At 45.4% G+C, this 16665-nt stretch overlaps 1 protein-coding gene across 9 annotated transcripts in view; it reads right to left on the bottom strand.

Annotated features, from left to right (window-relative positions):
• LOC128334016 (cation channel sperm-associated auxiliary subunit beta-like) overlaps positions 1-16665 on the bottom strand; it is a 216076-nt gene that overhangs the window by 137628 nt on the left and 61783 nt on the right. For 8 of the 9 annotated variants that reach the window (XM_053270222.1, XM_053270289.1, XM_053270274.1 and 5 more), the window contains one exon: positions 4630-4722. The exons of the other annotated variant lie outside the window; for it this stretch is intronic. In XM_053270222.1, the coding sequence (XP_053126197.1) occupies positions 4630-4722 (93 nt within the window). The remainder of the gene's footprint in view (positions 1-4629; positions 4723-16665) is intronic. 9 annotated transcript variants of the gene reach the window in all.

The raw sequence follows: 16665 nt of genomic DNA, 5'->3' as shown, positions 1-16665 counted from the left end.
GTCATTTCCCACTGCACCATTAGGTGGCTACAGACAGCTATATGTACACAATGTAATGTTTTAATAGGGGTTCCGGGTTTTAGCATTCTCTTGTTCACATGGAAGGGCCTCCCATTACATGCACAAGAAAGAGGCCTTGTGTGGAAATCATTTCCCACATAAAAGAGTACTTTTCTACATTCTACATTCTTTTCTACATTCTAACCAACAACCTCTGGCTTACTAATCAAGTCATTTCCCCACTGCGCCATTAGGTGGCTTGCTCTCTCTAGCAGGTTTTTAAAAATGCTCAAGATGCATTTAATTAATCAAGCCTTTCATCAGCTGTAAGTTGGTTTTTATTGTTCTGCTGTTTTAAATTGATTTAAATTTGTAATGGTTTTAATGTTTGCTTTTAATTCTGGTTTCATCACTTATCTTGTAAACTGCCATGAGACAATGGCAGCATAGAAACGAAATGAATGAATGAATGAATGATGTGCTGGTCATAACCTATAAATCCCTAAACAGCTTAGGCCCAGGGTATTGAAGAGGACATCTTGTTTGTTATGAGCCCTGCCACCCATTGAGATGATCCAGAGAGGTCCATCTACAGTTGCCATCAGTTCCTCTGGTGGTTATTCGAGAACGGGCTTTCTCTGTTGCTGCCTGAGGCTTTGGAATGTGCTCCCTGCAAAAAATAGAAGCCTCCCCATCTCTGACCATTTTTTAAAAGACTCTTAAGACGCATTTATTCACTCAAGTTCTTAAAGTAGAATTCTGGTATTACATTGTTTTAATATCTATTTTAATTTGTTTTATGTTTGTTGTAAACTGCTCAGAGATGGGCGTTTGAGGCGCTATACAAATATACTAAATAAATAAATAAAACAGTGGTGCATCAGCTGATAACCTCCAGACTGGACTACTGTAATGCACTCTATGTAGGACCTTTGTATGTAGTTCAGAATCTTCAGTTAGTCCAAAATGTGGCAGCCAGATTGGTCTCGAGCGCAATTTGGAGTGACCACATTATGCCTGTTTTTAAACAGTTGCATTGGCTGCTGGTATGTTTCTGCAAGAAATATAAAATGCTTATCACCTTTAAAGCCCTGAACAGCTTAGGCCCGGTTTACCCCAGAGAGCGCCTTTCCCTGCAAGATCTCCTCTCCACTACTTATTAAGATAATCAGGAGAGGTCCATCTTGGAGTGCCACCAGTTCATTTGGCAACCCCATCTCTTGGGGTCGGACCTTCTCAGTTGTCGCTCCTAGATTGTGAAATGTGCTCCCCATGGGCACAAAAGGTTTATCGTCTTTGGAGACTTTCAAACGAGTCATAAGACCCATTTTTTCAGCCTGGTTTTTAATAATATTTAACTGGTTTATGATTTTTATGTTAATACTGTAACTGCTTTTATTTTATATTTTATGTTAAAATTTTAAACAGTTTGAATGTTTAATGTAAACCTCCCTGAGCCGCTTTAAGGTGGGTGGTATATAAAAGAAGGAGGGAGAAAGAAAGAAAGAAAGAAAGAAAGAAAGAAAGAAAGAAAGAAAGAAAAAGATTTCAAACATTTCACTTAACATGGCCAGGGTGGTTGTACTGACCTGTACTGACCAGGTAGGGCCAAGCCAGGGTCTCTGCTGAAAAAGGGATTTGAAAGGGACACAGATATCAGACAGCTTCAAGGGAAAGGGATCAGAACCTTGGTTAATTCCAGGCAGGAACACACAAGAGTTGGATAAGAGGGATACTGTTCCAGTGGCTTGGAGCAAACTGTTGATTTTTATAGCTGCTGTCCAGCTACAGTGATTTGGCCCGACCCCTTCCCTAGGGAAGGCTCTATTACTTAGAAGGGTCTTGCCTGATTTTCTAAGCTCTGGTCCAGTGGTGCTGGGTGATCTCTGCTAGGGCTGACAGGTCCTTCAGGGAACCCTTCCGAGTCCCCAATCATTAAAATGAATAAAACCACTAATTTGAACATCCCTGGTCTATCAACCTCCCACATAAACATACAGCCTTTCACAGCTAATCTATACCATTCTGTACACACAGGAGTTCTCAGATGTGGGTCCCCAGACCCACAATGCCATTTGGGAGATATATCTATATATCCACACAGTGCTTTACCAAGCGGAGGTAACAGAGCAGAAGCACTATGGTGATTGGACAATGGGGATTCCATATGCTGATAGGGAGCAACTGTTACTTGTCAGAAGATGTGATTGATTGTAGAGGATAGAAGGATCTATATATATAAAAGCAGGGGTCTGAGAAGAGAGGGGTTGTGAGGTAGGAAAGAGCCCCTTCAGGAGAAAGAGGCTGCCACTGTGCGAATTCAATGAGGAAACAAGATGAACAACATCTGTTAACTCGGGGGGGGGGGTGGAGAGAGGAGTGAGTGGAGGAGAGAGAAAAAGAAGAGAGGGAAAGAGAGAAAGAAGAAAGGGCAAGGGACGGACCCAGGCCTGTCAGTGACCTGAGGGGAATGAATGGCCATGGCGGCAGCAGTGGCAGTGAGGAAGGGCCCAGTCAACCGCCACTGTTGCTCAGGGCTACCAAGGCCATTGGCCGAGGGAGGCAGACAGGTGAGCGACGGGCCTAGGCCTGTCAGCATCCTGAAGGGAACAAGTGGCCATGGCAGGAGCAGGGAGGAAGGGCCTATTCTAACACTGTTGCTGCTGCTGCTGCTGCTGCTGCTGGTAGGAACAGGAGTGAGGCTCAAGTGAGGGTGGGGTGGTCTCTGGGGTCAACGCCAGCAATGCCACAGCTGCGACCAAGAAGGGTGAGGGGGATGGAGCAATGGGATGGAGGAGGAGGAGGAGCATGGCTCAGGTGAGGGGGGAGAGATCTCTGAGGTGAGGGAGGCAGGGGGTTAGGGGAACAATCAAGTACCAGCATGCAGCTGTTCTGCCTGGATTAAGCATTTATTTATTTATTTATTTAGAAGAACTTCTGACAGAGCTAAGAAATTTAGAAAGGGGACATTAAAACATCTTTGTAGGAAACAATTAGATGTTAGAGACAGATAAAACATATCAAGAGATTAACTCTCGTGCACACACACACACACATACACTACACATTCCCATGACACAGTTTATTCTTTATTTTATTATTTATGTATTCATTTATTCAATTTTGCGCTTCCAAAAATGGCTCAGGGCGGTTTACACAGAGAAATAATAAATAAATAAGATGGAACCCTGTCCCCAAAGGGCTCACAATCTAAAATGAAACACAAGATAGACACCAGCAACAGTCACTGGAGGTACTGTGCTGGAGGTGGATAGGGCTATTTACTCTCCCCCTACTAAATAAAGAGAATCACCGCATTAAAAGGTGCCTCTTTGCCAAGTTAGCAGTTCTTTCCTTTTTATTTATTTATTATTTTATTTATTTAACACATTTGTGTATCGCCCGAAACGCAAGTCTCTGGGCGGCTTAGAACAAAATGAACACAATAGATAGAAAGACTAAAACATTACGACAATTTAAAATTCAAAACGTCAAAACTATTAAAAACACAATTAAAACAATATCTAATTAAAAGCCTGGGTGAACAAATCCATCTTGATTGCCTTTTTAAAAGTTGTAGGAGATGGGGAGGCTCTTATTTCAGCAGGAAAAGTTGTAGGAGATGGGGAGGCTCTTATTTAAGTAGCCATCAGATGAGCTGGTGGCAACTGCGGACAAACCTCTCCAGATGATGTCAATGGGTGGTGTGGTTCATAGCCAAGAAGGCATTATCTTAAATACCCAGGGCCCAAGCTGCTTATGGCTTTATAGGTTATAACCAAAACCTTGTATTTTGCCCGGAAACCTATCAGCAACCAGTGTAGATCTTTTAACCTGGCTGCCTCATTCTGGACCAACTACAGTTTCCAGACTACATACAAAGGCAGCCCCACAGAGAGCACATTGCAGTAATCAAGTCTGGAGGTGACCAGCAGATGTACTACTGTTCTGAGGTCTGTTCTTGCGGGGGAGTAACAGGCATGCCCTCAACTCCTGCCTGTGGCTTCCAGCAGCATCTGGTGGGCCACTGTGCGAAACGGGATGCTGGACTACATGGGCCTTGGGCCTGATCCAGCAGGGCTGTACTTATGTTCTTATTTATCTCAAAATTATCTCAAGAAGCGTACCCAGCTGTTGTATCAGCCAAAGCTGATAAAAGGCACCTCTGGCCATTGCCTCGGTCTGGGACACCAGGGAGAGGTTTGTGTCCAGAAGCACCCCCAGACTGTGTACCTGTTCCTTCTGGGGAAATCTGACCCCATCCAGAACTGGCAGATCAAAATCATCTTCCAAGTTCCAACCCCACACAATATTTACTTTTATTTCCTCTCCATTTTCTTCTTGCCTAATTCAGACTAGGAATCTTTAGGCCAAGAAAAAAAGAGAGAGAGAGAATGAGAATGTGTGTGTGTCCATCTCAAAACCCTTTGGCATAGAATAGGCTCCAAATAAAATGAAATCAAGACAAATATTCCAATTAACCTACCTCACAGGGTTGTTGTGAGGCAAAACATAACTATGTACCCCACTCTGGGCTCCTTAGAGGAAGAGCGGAATATAAATGTAAAAATAAGTAAATAAATAAGTAAATAAATAAATAAATAAGTGTTGAGAATAAGAAATCATTACCGTCATTCAGAGTAGCACAAATGTTGGCAGTCATGTTATGCCACTTTGTATCTCGGTGCATAAAGCCAAGCTCAGTAATTCCCAGAAATACTCCTATAAGTTCAAAAGCAAAGTATAAATAAAAGCAGAACAACAACAAAAAACAGGTTCTAGCATTACACATAAAATCTATTTTGTAATTCGAAAAAGGAAAGAGAAAAAAGAAAAAGAAAAAGGAGATTACTGGAGCTTGGTTTCCTTCATCCAGGTAATGAAATTATTATTTTTTGCTCTCCTCTGAGAATACCCTTTTGCATTTCCAACAGACTATTACTGTTGATGGTACCTAGCTAATGAAGTCTAGTGGTGGAATGGGCAGAACTATCCTAGAATCTAAAATTTAAAAAATTGCTAAATGCAAATTTCATCCAAAATCTGGTTAAACAAGACTGAGGCAACAACATATGTACTGAGGATTGGCTTGGCTAGGAAAGGGATTTTAGACACTTAAGAGCTATTGAGGCTCTCCACATGAGCAGTGTGGAGAGCCTGCAGGGCTTGTGCAGGGACGATCAAACACCTAGCCCTGGGTGACTGGATTGGCCGCCCACACGACTACCAGCAATGTCATGGAGCTGGTAGAGGCTGTGGGGACCAGGGGCCGCCCAGCCCCCAGAAGTCCCTGGATACCACGCACAAGTGCACATGCACTTGTTTTAGCCTCCCTGCGGGGGTCTCCTCACAAGTCGCTGTGGCGTGGAGCTATGGCATGGAGACTGTTAGATTGGCATGGATATGGCATGGAGACTGGAGATTGTTAATCACCCAAATGCGGTTAGTGGAGCATTTGCTCTGCTAACTTCATTTAAGGGGAAGGATACTTTGATGGGCTAGCCGCCAGAGAACCACCCAGTGGTTCTCACAATGGAGGAAACCCAGGCTGGGCTCCTTTAGCCCGTCCCCCCCACCCCCATAGTGAGAATAGCCTCACTATCTCTTCCAGTCCTCTCCTCACTGGGGAAACTTTGACAGAGATGTTAGCATCCCAGCAGGCCAGTCATACTGCCACTAAATGGCAGGCCAGTGAATAGCAAAACAAATACTATCTGGGATGGAATCCTGGGTGAGCCTGCTGATCAGGCATGTATAATGGAGACCTGACTGGACAAGGGGAAAGGGGAAAGTGAAAAGGTATAATCCTCTCCCAGCTCTGTCCTCCAGGCTTTCAGGTGCAGCACCAAGCTTGATTTGATGGGCAAAGAGAAGAGGTAGCTATAGTCCATAAAGATTCCACTTCCCTGATCATGCACCCCATCCACAATTCACCAGATTTCAAGTGTTGGGCTCATGAAGCAGAACTGAGATTCTGCTGGTGTACCACCTATTCCACTGCCTAACAGTCTCCCTTGCCTCACCTGGGGACTCCAAGGCTATTAGACTTGAGGAAATGCAGCATTCACATCAAGGCTGTCTTAAAAGAAATATCTCAGGACTGCATGAACACAATATTCAGTGGATACTGTGCCTGTGCCAGTTGGTAGCAAAGGACACCTGTATGTGTATGCAGTCCTACACTTATGAAGCAAAATCTTATAGCCTATTTGGTCTCTAAGAATGATAAATTAGGAATATTCTGTAAGATCAGCTTTTATCCAGAAGAATATTTAATTAATTCCCTTTTTATGGCTCTGGGCCTATATGGCACTGCGATGTAGTATGGTATTCACTGATGTGAACCAGCCCCTGACTCCATAGGAGGTGTCATTTATTCATTCAAAATACTCATAGCATGCCACTTCCTTCTATTAAGGAAGCCCACAATTGTAAAACTAAGCAAAATCTAAACAATTAAATAATAATCTAAAGAATTAAGTAGTGAATTAATTAGTGAATTAAGTAGTGAATAAAGGTAAAGTGTGCTACCACAAAAAATGCTAAAAAGCAAACCATCATCAAACCAGTTCCAGATGCTTTCAGAATGGACCGTGGTGGTATTCAAATTGATCATAGATAACCTGACAGGGATGGGATAAAGATACCATGTGACAACGATTCTGGTTCTTCCTGGAAGAACAGATCTAAAAGGTGATGTAGGTGGACATCTGCTCATTGCCTTGATCTGTGGTCTATCTATGGCATCCCACATGGTTCTGTTCTGACCCCCATACTGCTGAAAAAGGGCTCCAGGAGATTTGGACTTTGGTTTCACAAAAACTGTTGATGATTCTCACAACAAATTCAGTATCAAAAATAGTTCAAAAATTTGAAACTTAATCCAGGCAAGACAGAGGTGCTCCTCGTCAGTAAGACTAAGCCAGCAGCAGGCATTCACCTTCTTTTGGACAGAATAGCACTCTCCTTGAAAAATCAGGTGTGCAGCTTTGAAGTGCTCCTGGACCCAGCTTTACTCCTGGATTGCAGGCTGTAAACAGTAATGTGTTTGCCCAGCTGAGCCTGGTGTACCAGCTACATCTGTTTCTGGAGAAGTCACACATAGCCATGCTGACAATACCTTAGCTACTGTACATCTAGGTTGGATCACTGTAATGTACTCGAGGCTGTGTTTGAAGCCTATCCAGAAGTTTTGGTCATTCCAACTAGGCCTTTATCTGCTGCCTGAGTGTCTGAATTTGAGTTCCCAGATACAAAAATTTTTATTCTGGTTTTGGATGATGTATTTTTATAGTATTGTGATTTGCGGGTTGTTATTATACTGGCACAGTGTTTTCAACATTATGCCATTATAAGCCCTGAACACTGAATGAATGAATGAATGAAGAATGAATGTTTATTACAGTCAATGACCCATAACAGAAACAACACAATACAGCTCATTTCACATATCCAAGAATAGATAGATAGATAGATAGATAGATAGATAGATAGATAGATAGATAGATAGATATAGATATAGATATAGATATAGATCTCCCATAAAATTGTGCACACATCAACTGGGGGACAAGAGATACCACTCCTCCAAATTTGATGCAAATCTGTTGCAAAATGTCTGAGATATAGGAGTTTTTGTTTTTAACTCCTAAAAAGAGGTTTCAAAGTATTGGTGACCTTTTTTCACCACAGATAATGTATATTTTTAAATTGTTTGATGTCTTTTTAGTATTCCCTCAAAATTCAGGTCCATACTGGATGGGTGCATTTTGCTGGTTTGAAAAACATCAATCTAGTGGTTTTAGAGTAATTACTATTCAAAATCCCCATAGTAACGAAAAATGACAAAGGGAAAGTTAGCCAAGAGCATAACTGAGTCTGCCCATTGAGAATTCTGAAGTCAAAGTTGGGAGGGGCAAGTCCTGGCAATTTTTAGCGAGTGACTTCCTGGTTCTGAACATTGGTGCCTGATAAGGACAGTCTGTGAGCACTCTGGCACTTGTATAGTTAAACAACCATTCCTCACCCTCCCTTTCCTAAAAAAAAAAAAATTGAATTTTTTATTTTTAAAATAAAGAAAGAATAAAAGATGAATACATCATGAATTTCCAGAATGCAAAGGATATATCACATTACTAATTATCAGCATGAAAAAAAAAGGAGAACAACAAAAAGGGAACCTCTTCCCTTACCAACGCTCACAAGTAGTTAAGTGTCAAAGAAAAAAGTATCAATACACCTCACGAATAGAAATGAGACTAAACACAAACAGTGTTTACACTATAAAAAATTGCCAAATTAACAGCAAAAAGGTAAAAGTAAGCCCTATATATCTATCCATAACTGTTCGTTAATTTTTTAAAAATTGCTGATATGACACCCATCTCAGAAAATATTTTTAAAAACCCATCAGAACAGTTTCAAAGAGGAAAAAGCCAAACTAGTGAGTTATAAGTATGCAAAAAGCATAAAAGAAATATATATGAATAATAATATATATATAAAAGAATCATAAAAAATAGCTAGAAGCAGATCCTAAATTAACTGTAATCTCAGTGTATATCCAAGAATTAAAATATCCAAAACTGTCTCTACCATAGATAAGAATTCATATTTTCTTAGTATTAATTAATCATATATATATATATATATATATATATATATATATATATATATAAAAAAATAACAGCAACAAAACAAAAAGTTCTAAGTATGTTGTAACTGAAAGTTTCTTATCGCTATGGTAACTAAAAGTTAATCTGTACTTTTATTGTGTAAATAATTGTAATTTATTTTGTTATTATCATTTTACGGCATATAAAATGTATATGTATACCTCCCTTTCCTTTAACGGGCATTTGTTTTCTCCCTCTGCCCCCTTTCTCTCACCCGCACCTAAAAAGTAAGTCCATTGATTCAACTAGGGCTTACTTCTGTGGAAACACACAGGAATCGGGACCAGCAGAGATCCTAGGCAAGCATGTGGGTTCTTGTTTTTCCTCTTCCTCCCAGCCCCTCAGCAAAGCATAGAAGAGGGGAACCTGGCTGAGGTTCCATTTATTTCTCTGGGCCTACTTCAGAGTAAAAATGTATAGAACCAAGGACCCCATGCTAGGACGTTCCGAAGACGGAACCTCAAGGAAATCCTAAAAACCATTCCCACCCAGCAACAAGAAACCATCATTCTCGTGTAGACTGCTCTTGAACATGGAGGTTCTGCATCAGAGCCAAACTGCCAGTGACTATGGAAGCTTCACATGGCCATACTTAAGAAATGAGGTTTCCATATTCACAGATGGTTTGGCTCTTGTGTAGAACCTCCATGTTCAAGGACATTCTACACCACAATAATAGTTTGCCTTGATTAGAGATGCATCAGGCAGAAATTCATCAGGGGCATCTCTAGGAAGATATTAGGGAAGCTGCACCTGTTAAATGTCTGCCTGGATGTATCCCTCTCCAGCCCAATGTCCAACTGAAAGACCAAGGCAGTGTGGATGCATGGAGTCTCATTTCTAAATCCATCATAGGGAGGAGAGCTGGTTTTGTGGGAGCAAGCATTACTTGTCTCCTTAGCTAAGCAGGGTCTGCCCTGGTTGCTTATGAATGTGAGACTAGATGTGTGAGCACTGTAAAATATTCACCTTAGGGGATGGGGACACTCTGGGAAGAGCATCTGCATGCAGAAAATTCCAAGTTCCCTCCTTGGCATCTCCAAGATAGGGCTGAGAGAGATTCCTGCCTGCAACCCTGGAGAAGCCGCTGCCAATCTGTGTAGACAATACTGAGCTAGATGGACCTATAGTCTGACTCAGTATATGGCAGCTTCCTATGTTCCTATGTACCAGACTGTACAAAGTTTTTTATGGTGTGGAAGTTAAGATGGGCACCTTAACTTGCACCCACACTTCTTTTTTAGAGCACAAATGAAAATGTAAAGCATCTTACCTCTCCTCTTAAACTGAAGGCTTTTGTATTACTGAATTGTTTTAGTTATTTTGAGACCATTGTGGTTTATTGGGAACTAGCTTACATTGGGGCAGCAAGGTGGGATAAAAGGTCTTGAAATAAATGCATACAGTTATCAGTGTCTCTGCTTATTCTGTTGTTAATCCAAGCTTGGAACAGTCACCATAGTTGGGTACCTAGCAGGGCCCACAACCCAGAAGGGAAAGCATCACTGATCACTGACTAACTCACCTGCCTCTGCAGTGAATTGAGCTGGAACAAAGGAACTGGGAAATATTGCAGTTTCCCCCACCAACTCTTCCTTTCTCTACAGCAACACACACACACACACACTGACAGAGGCTGCTAGATAGCCAGCAGAGGGTGGCAAGGAGGAGGAACTTCAGCTATCTCACAGTGTAGCCTGGGCACAGAGGAAGTGAGTGGTCTTGGCTACTGTTCCTTCTCCCCTCGGCCTATAAATGAAAAATTTCAAGAAACTAGCTGACCCATGCGGCCGCCGCCTCGCCTCCGCGGCCGGGCCCGGCCAGTCCCGCCGCCTCGCCTCCGCGGCCCGGCCAGTCCCGCCGCCTCGCTTCCGCGGCCGGGCCCGGCCAGGCCAGGCTACCTCTCTCTCTCCTCCCGCCCTCCGTCTCCGGCGGGGCAGAGTGCGGCCACTGCCAGCAGAACTGGCCGGCCCCAGAGTGCCGCCGCCGATGCCGCAGCCGGCCCCAGAGTGCCGCCATCAGGCCTGCCGCCTCGCCTCCATGGCCCGGCCAGTCCCGCCGCCTCGCTTCCGCGGCCGGGCCCGGCACCGCCGCCTCGCTGGGCCCCACCGCCTTGCCCCGCCTCGCTGGGCCCCGCCACCACGGCCTGGCCCGCCGCCGCCTAGCTGGGCTCCGCCGCCGCAGCCCTGGGCCCGCCGCCTTGCCTCCGCAGCTGCCCAGCAAGTGAATTCTCCTGGGTGTGCTGCCAGCCAATCAGGCGCCCCCTGCAGCCCAGCCAATCAGCTGGGCTGCTGGGACGCATTTCTCCTGGGCACACCCAGGAGAATTATATATATAGATTTTAAAGCTATTGGGGGGTGGTATTTTTTTCTGGGGGGAAATGGAAACCTTGGGGGAAATGGAAACATATGCAATATTTATTTTCTCACTAATTCTAAACTTCCTTTATTATTATAACAGCATAGAGTACAACAGGCAGCATCCAAACTAGTTAGTCACAACTAAACCCCACTGAAGGGAAGTTAGTTGTGACTAACTTAATGTTTTAGTGGGACTTTGTCATAACTAACGCAATCTGGATGCTACCCAATATGTATATCATAGCACAAGAAATGTACCGTTGGGTGCAATTAGGAAACTGAAAAATATAAATGCCTCAGCTTTATTCAAACATTACAAATACCTCCAGTATTAGAGATGGACCAGAAAACTGCTGCAGGTGAAGATACCTAAACTTTCTAATTTCTAACTGATTATCTAGACCCATTTCAAATGGGCCTTTGGGTGGGCTATGGGGTTGAGACTGCCTTGGTCGCAGGGGCGTACCAAGGTTGGAGTGGGCCCGGAGACGAGATTTTAAAATGGGCCCCTTGCTGCCTTCCTCTCCTTCTCCTGGCACCATGTCTCTGCTGCAGAAGAACATTAAGGGCACGTATAATATATAGTGGTGTGCCCGGACTGGTCCAGAGCCATGGAAAAGGCCTCTGGACCGGTCCGGAATTTGGCCAGTCCAGCGGTCCAGCAGCGGGGGGGAGTGTCACTTTAAGGGCGGGGGGGTAGTACTTACCCCTCCCGCCGCTCTTCCCCCTCCGGCGCTCGTCTTTAAACAAACATTCTTGGGGCGGCAGGGTTCCTCCCTGCCACCCCTGCCCCCATCACTGGCTGCAAAGTTCTAAAGGAGGTATAAACTGGTGCTATGCATGCGCCTGGCGCGGCGCGCACAGACCCATTTTCGCCATCAGCGCACACATGTGACGTATGCGGCGCACATGCGCCAGCAGTGACAATGGGTGTGTGCGCGCCGCATGGGGCACATGCGTAGCGCCAGCTTATACTTACTTTAGAACTTTGCAGTCAACGATGGAGGCAGGGGCGGCAGGGAGGAACCCTGCCGCCCCAAAAATGTTTGTTTAAAGATGAGCGCCGGAGGAGGAAGAGCAGCGGGAGGGGTAAGTACTACCCCCCCGCCCTTAAAGTGACACTCCCCCCAGTGCCGGACCACGCCTCCGTGGTTCCGTGCACATCCCAAGTAATATAGTGTAGCAGATTAACAGAGGACAGGAGACTACAGTTACAAGGTGTAAACAACAGCAGAACAAAATAATACAACCGTATCTGAACCAATTTCCTTAATAAATATTTCTTAAAATAGCCTCCCAGTCATACATTTGCAGTATAGTGTAAAAATAACATTGGATTTAAACTATTAGATACTTTCACAGAACTACATCTGAAATGAAAAATGCTGTTCACACTTTATTCTATAGGAATGTAATGATTTTAGTATATATATATATATATATATATATACACACACACACACACACACACACATACACTATATCATAAAAGGCTAAAGTGTGTGGCTGTGCTGCCCGTGTCTTTTTGGGCCGTTCTGGGCATGCGCAGAGCGCATGCCCAGATCGGCCCAAAAAGATACGGCCGCCCAGACACGGGCGGCCATGTTGGAGCAGGAGAAGCGGAGAAGAGTGCTGGCGAGGCGGTGGCGGAGCTGCAGCCTCGGCCAGAGGTGGTGGTGGCTGCGGCGGGGTGACTGGCCCCGATGGCGGCGGCGGCCGCCACGGCAAAAGGGCTGGGAGGAGGAGAAGCGGCGGGCGGAGAAGCGGCCGCCGCCAACGCAAGAGGAGAGTGCGGGCCGAGGTGGCGGTGGCCGCAGCAGGGCGACTGGCCCTGATGGCGGCCGCAGCGGCAGCGGCGACAGTGCAGGTGAGGCAGCGGCGGGCAACATCTATACCCACGGTGAGCTGCGGCAGCCTCCCCTTCTCCACTCTCCCCGTCGGGACTTGGGCTCCAAGAGCAGCACCCCCCCACTAGAGCCCGTTATTAAAACGGGCTTACAAATACTAGTGTGTGTGTGTGTGTGTACACACACACACACACACACACACACACACACACACTTCATTATTATTGCATGTATAATGGTAGGGTATCAACATTACCTTGGCACACTGGGCATCCTAGTAACAAACAAATTTTATTTATTTATTTATTAGAGACATTTGATATACCGCCCACTCCGAAGACTCTGGGCAGTGTACAAAAACATGCAAAGCAAGACAGCATTAAAATTATATTCTAAATAAAACTAAAGTAACTAACAAAAAATGAGGGTGGGGGGGGAATAGGTAAACTACAGGGTAAAAGCCTGGCAAAAAAGAAGTCTTCAAAAGAGATTTAAAAATCAACAAGGAAGGAGCTAAACGAATCTGCAAGGGAAGGGAATTCCAGAGAAGTGGGGCAGCAACCGAGAAGGCCCCTTCACGGGTCCTAGCAATCCGAACCTCTTGGAAATCAGGGACCGACAAAAGAGCCATCTGAGCAGATCTGACTGGATAGGATGTAACTGGATGGGAGAGGCGGGTCTGTAGGTAGACAGGTGCCAAACCACTCAAGGCTTTGAAGGTCAAAACTAACCAGGACCTTAAATTGAACTCGGTAGCGAATAGGCAACCAGTGCAATGACTGCAGGAGAGGTGTTACCCTGTCATATTTTCTGGCACCCACATAATTAAAATTCCAAGAGGATATTTGATTTAATACAGAGTTAAAGGGAATTTAAAGAGATCACTGGTGAGAGGCTATGCATTCATGGAAGTAATGAACACAAACTGGGAATAAAAGCAGGGATGTATCATGCTGCTGTCTGGGAACCTAAACTCTTTGGTAACAGAAGCACAGTGCAAACAACAGTATTTGGCAATCATTGCAGCACCAAAAATACGAAACTATACAAGACTGGGTGAGAAATTAATGGCTATCACACAATATATGAAGGAAGAGGGAGCAAAGGAGGCAAAAGAGAGATGGGGAAAGGAGGGAGAGAGAACAAGAGCACACAGTTGGAAGGAAAGAGAAGTTGCTGTGCCAGTCTGGTCGAGAGTAACTGGAAACACTGGGATAAAGTTCTCTGTCTTGACTGAGCCCCCACTCCTTGCTCCACCTCTACAGCTATTGCTCCCCCACCCTGCCACTGCCTTTCCCTGTTGCCTGTAATATTCCCACGCTCTACCTTCGCTGCTTCGCTCTCCCCTCTCTCCACCTTCGCTCCGAAGTCCACTAAAAAACCCCAACATTCAACAGGTGCAGCTTTCTCAGCATGAACATGCAGTTAGGAGAGGCAGAAACGCTTCACTTGCTAAATATTTTCTCTTTGGCAGGGAGCCGTTGAAAAGAGAGGAGTCTTATGGTAGAGGGAAACTGTCCCGATATCCCGAATCTCAAGTGTCCCCTCACATGCATGAACATTATTTGCCCTTGTTGCATGGCTTGCTATGGACACCTTGCCAAAATTAAGTGCCTTGAAGCGAAATGGAAATGCTGCAGTCGTCCAGCCCATGAAACAGGAACTGGACGCCACGCCTCCCCTCCCAGGCAACGGCTCTTACCAGCAGTCTCACATTCTGAGAGGCAAAGCAACTCCTTCCACTTTCCCTTCACTCACCCAGCCACCGCGAGCACAGCGGGTCTTTCATTAATGCAAAGCAAGACCGAGAAACAAACTATTCGCAACACGGCGGCCACAACCCTTCTCTATCCCGCCTCTGCTAGAGACGTGCTGCGATTGATCAGGGCCACTGAAGTTCACCCAGTTACAGGAAGGGGGTCATCTCTTACCCCCCGCCCCGGGTTTTCCTGCCCACACCACGGCCCAGGAAAAATGAGGAGAGGAAAAACGACAAGAGCACTGTGGAGTCTAAAAGATCAGTGGCGCTTGCTTTGCTGCCAGCGGGCAGGCACCTTCCTCAGAATGGCTGCCCTAAACTACCCCAGGCTGGAGAGGAGCTCCGGAAGAGGGAGCCGCCCTTGGGTGGGAACAGGGGAGGAGGAGCCACTCCTGGCTTCGCACTTGCCCCGGAGAAGCTTCTTCTTCTGGGAGTCATATGAGCAGCTGCAGAGCAAGCAGCATGGATTAGGGGGCTCAAGGTGGGAGCAGCAGCCATAGTGGCAGCAAGAGGGCAAGTGAGCGGCTCTTAGAGATCACTGCATTGCGGGGTTGAAGGCTCTGCACGTGCAGTCACGTGGCTTAGAGGGGAAGGTGGCAAAGACTGGTCTTGGGGACCCCTTGGGGGTCCCTCGGAGGCTGTGGGCCAGGAGACATTTGTCTCCCTTTGTCTAATTAATAGTACGCCCCTGCTTGGTTGGCCTGATGGATGATCTCCAATTAGGTTTTGACAGAGGCTTTAGACAGACAGACTCTGCTGATCCTTTTGGATCTCTTGGTGGCTTTCGATACCATCAGCGATAGTATCCTTCTGGGCCACCTGAGGGAGGTGGATTGGGCAGCACTGTTTTACTGTGATTCTGTTCCTACCACTCTGGTAGGTTACAGAGGGTATCACTTGGAAACTATTGCTCTGCAAAGCAAGAGTTACTGTATGGAGGTCCACAAGTCTCCAATGCTCTTTAACAACTAGATGAAACCACTGGGAGAGATCATCATGAGATTTGGTGCAGGTTTGAGATTTGGTGTTATCAATATGCCGATGACACCCAGATCTATTTCTCCATATCAGCTTCATTAGGCAGTGGTATAACTTCCCTATAATGGGCTGGATGAGGGATAAGAAACTGAGGGTGAGTCCAAATAAGATAGCGGTACTGATTGTGGGGGGGTCAAAATTGGAGTGATGGTTTAGATCTGCCTGTTCTGGGTGGGATTACACTCCATCCCACCCCTCAAACAACAAGTACTGTATGTAGCTTGGGAGTGCGCCTGGATCCAAAACACTTTCTAGTTTTTCAGGCTGAGGCAGCAGCGAGAAGTGCTTTTTATCAGCATCGGCTGAAACGTCAGCTATGCCCCTTTCTTGAGGTAAATGATCTTAAAACTGTGGTACATATGCTAGTAACCTCCAGGCTTGATTACTGTAATGCATTCTAAGTGGGGCTGCCTTTGTACATAGTCCGGAAAAAAATAGGTTGCTTAACTGTAACAGATTATCCTTGAGTGGTCCTAGATATTCTCATGCCTGCACAGGAGTCCATTTGGGAAGATTCTAAAAGCTTCATGTGATGTTCCTGGCTCTGCCCACGATGCGCATGCATCCGTCAGAAGGGGTGACCGGAGAGTTGCCATTCTCGATTCCTGGGCGACCGCTGGACTTCAGCAACCATCATAAGAGGAACCGGACAAGGTAAGTGAGAGAGAAGGTAAGTAACATATTGACGTTGCCCAGAGCACGACCTCCAAGGAAGAGATAGGGTGGGATGTGTGAATACCTAGGATCACTCAAGGATCATCTGTTACAGGTAAGCAACCTGCTTGTCTTTTATGTGATCCCAGTGTATTCATACCATTGGCTGATTAGTAAGCTCCTACAGTAGTTGAGTGTAGGGTTGCCAACATTTCATTGCCAGAATGAGGGACACAAGTTTGTGGGGGCTGGCTGGGGGGGGGGAGCTGGGAAGTGTATGCAGTGGTAATCAAGAGCCTGAGCATCATTGACATATATGTAATTGAATTATA

Source organism: Hemicordylus capensis, chromosome 1, assembly GCF_027244095.1.
Source record: "Hemicordylus capensis ecotype Gifberg chromosome 1, rHemCap1.1.pri, whole genome shotgun sequence".
NCBI classification, from domain to species: Eukaryota; Metazoa; Chordata; class Lepidosauria; order Squamata; family Cordylidae; genus Hemicordylus; species Hemicordylus capensis.
The sequence above is the reverse complement of the archived record's forward strand: the minus strand, read 5'-3'. Positions and strand labels throughout refer to the sequence as shown.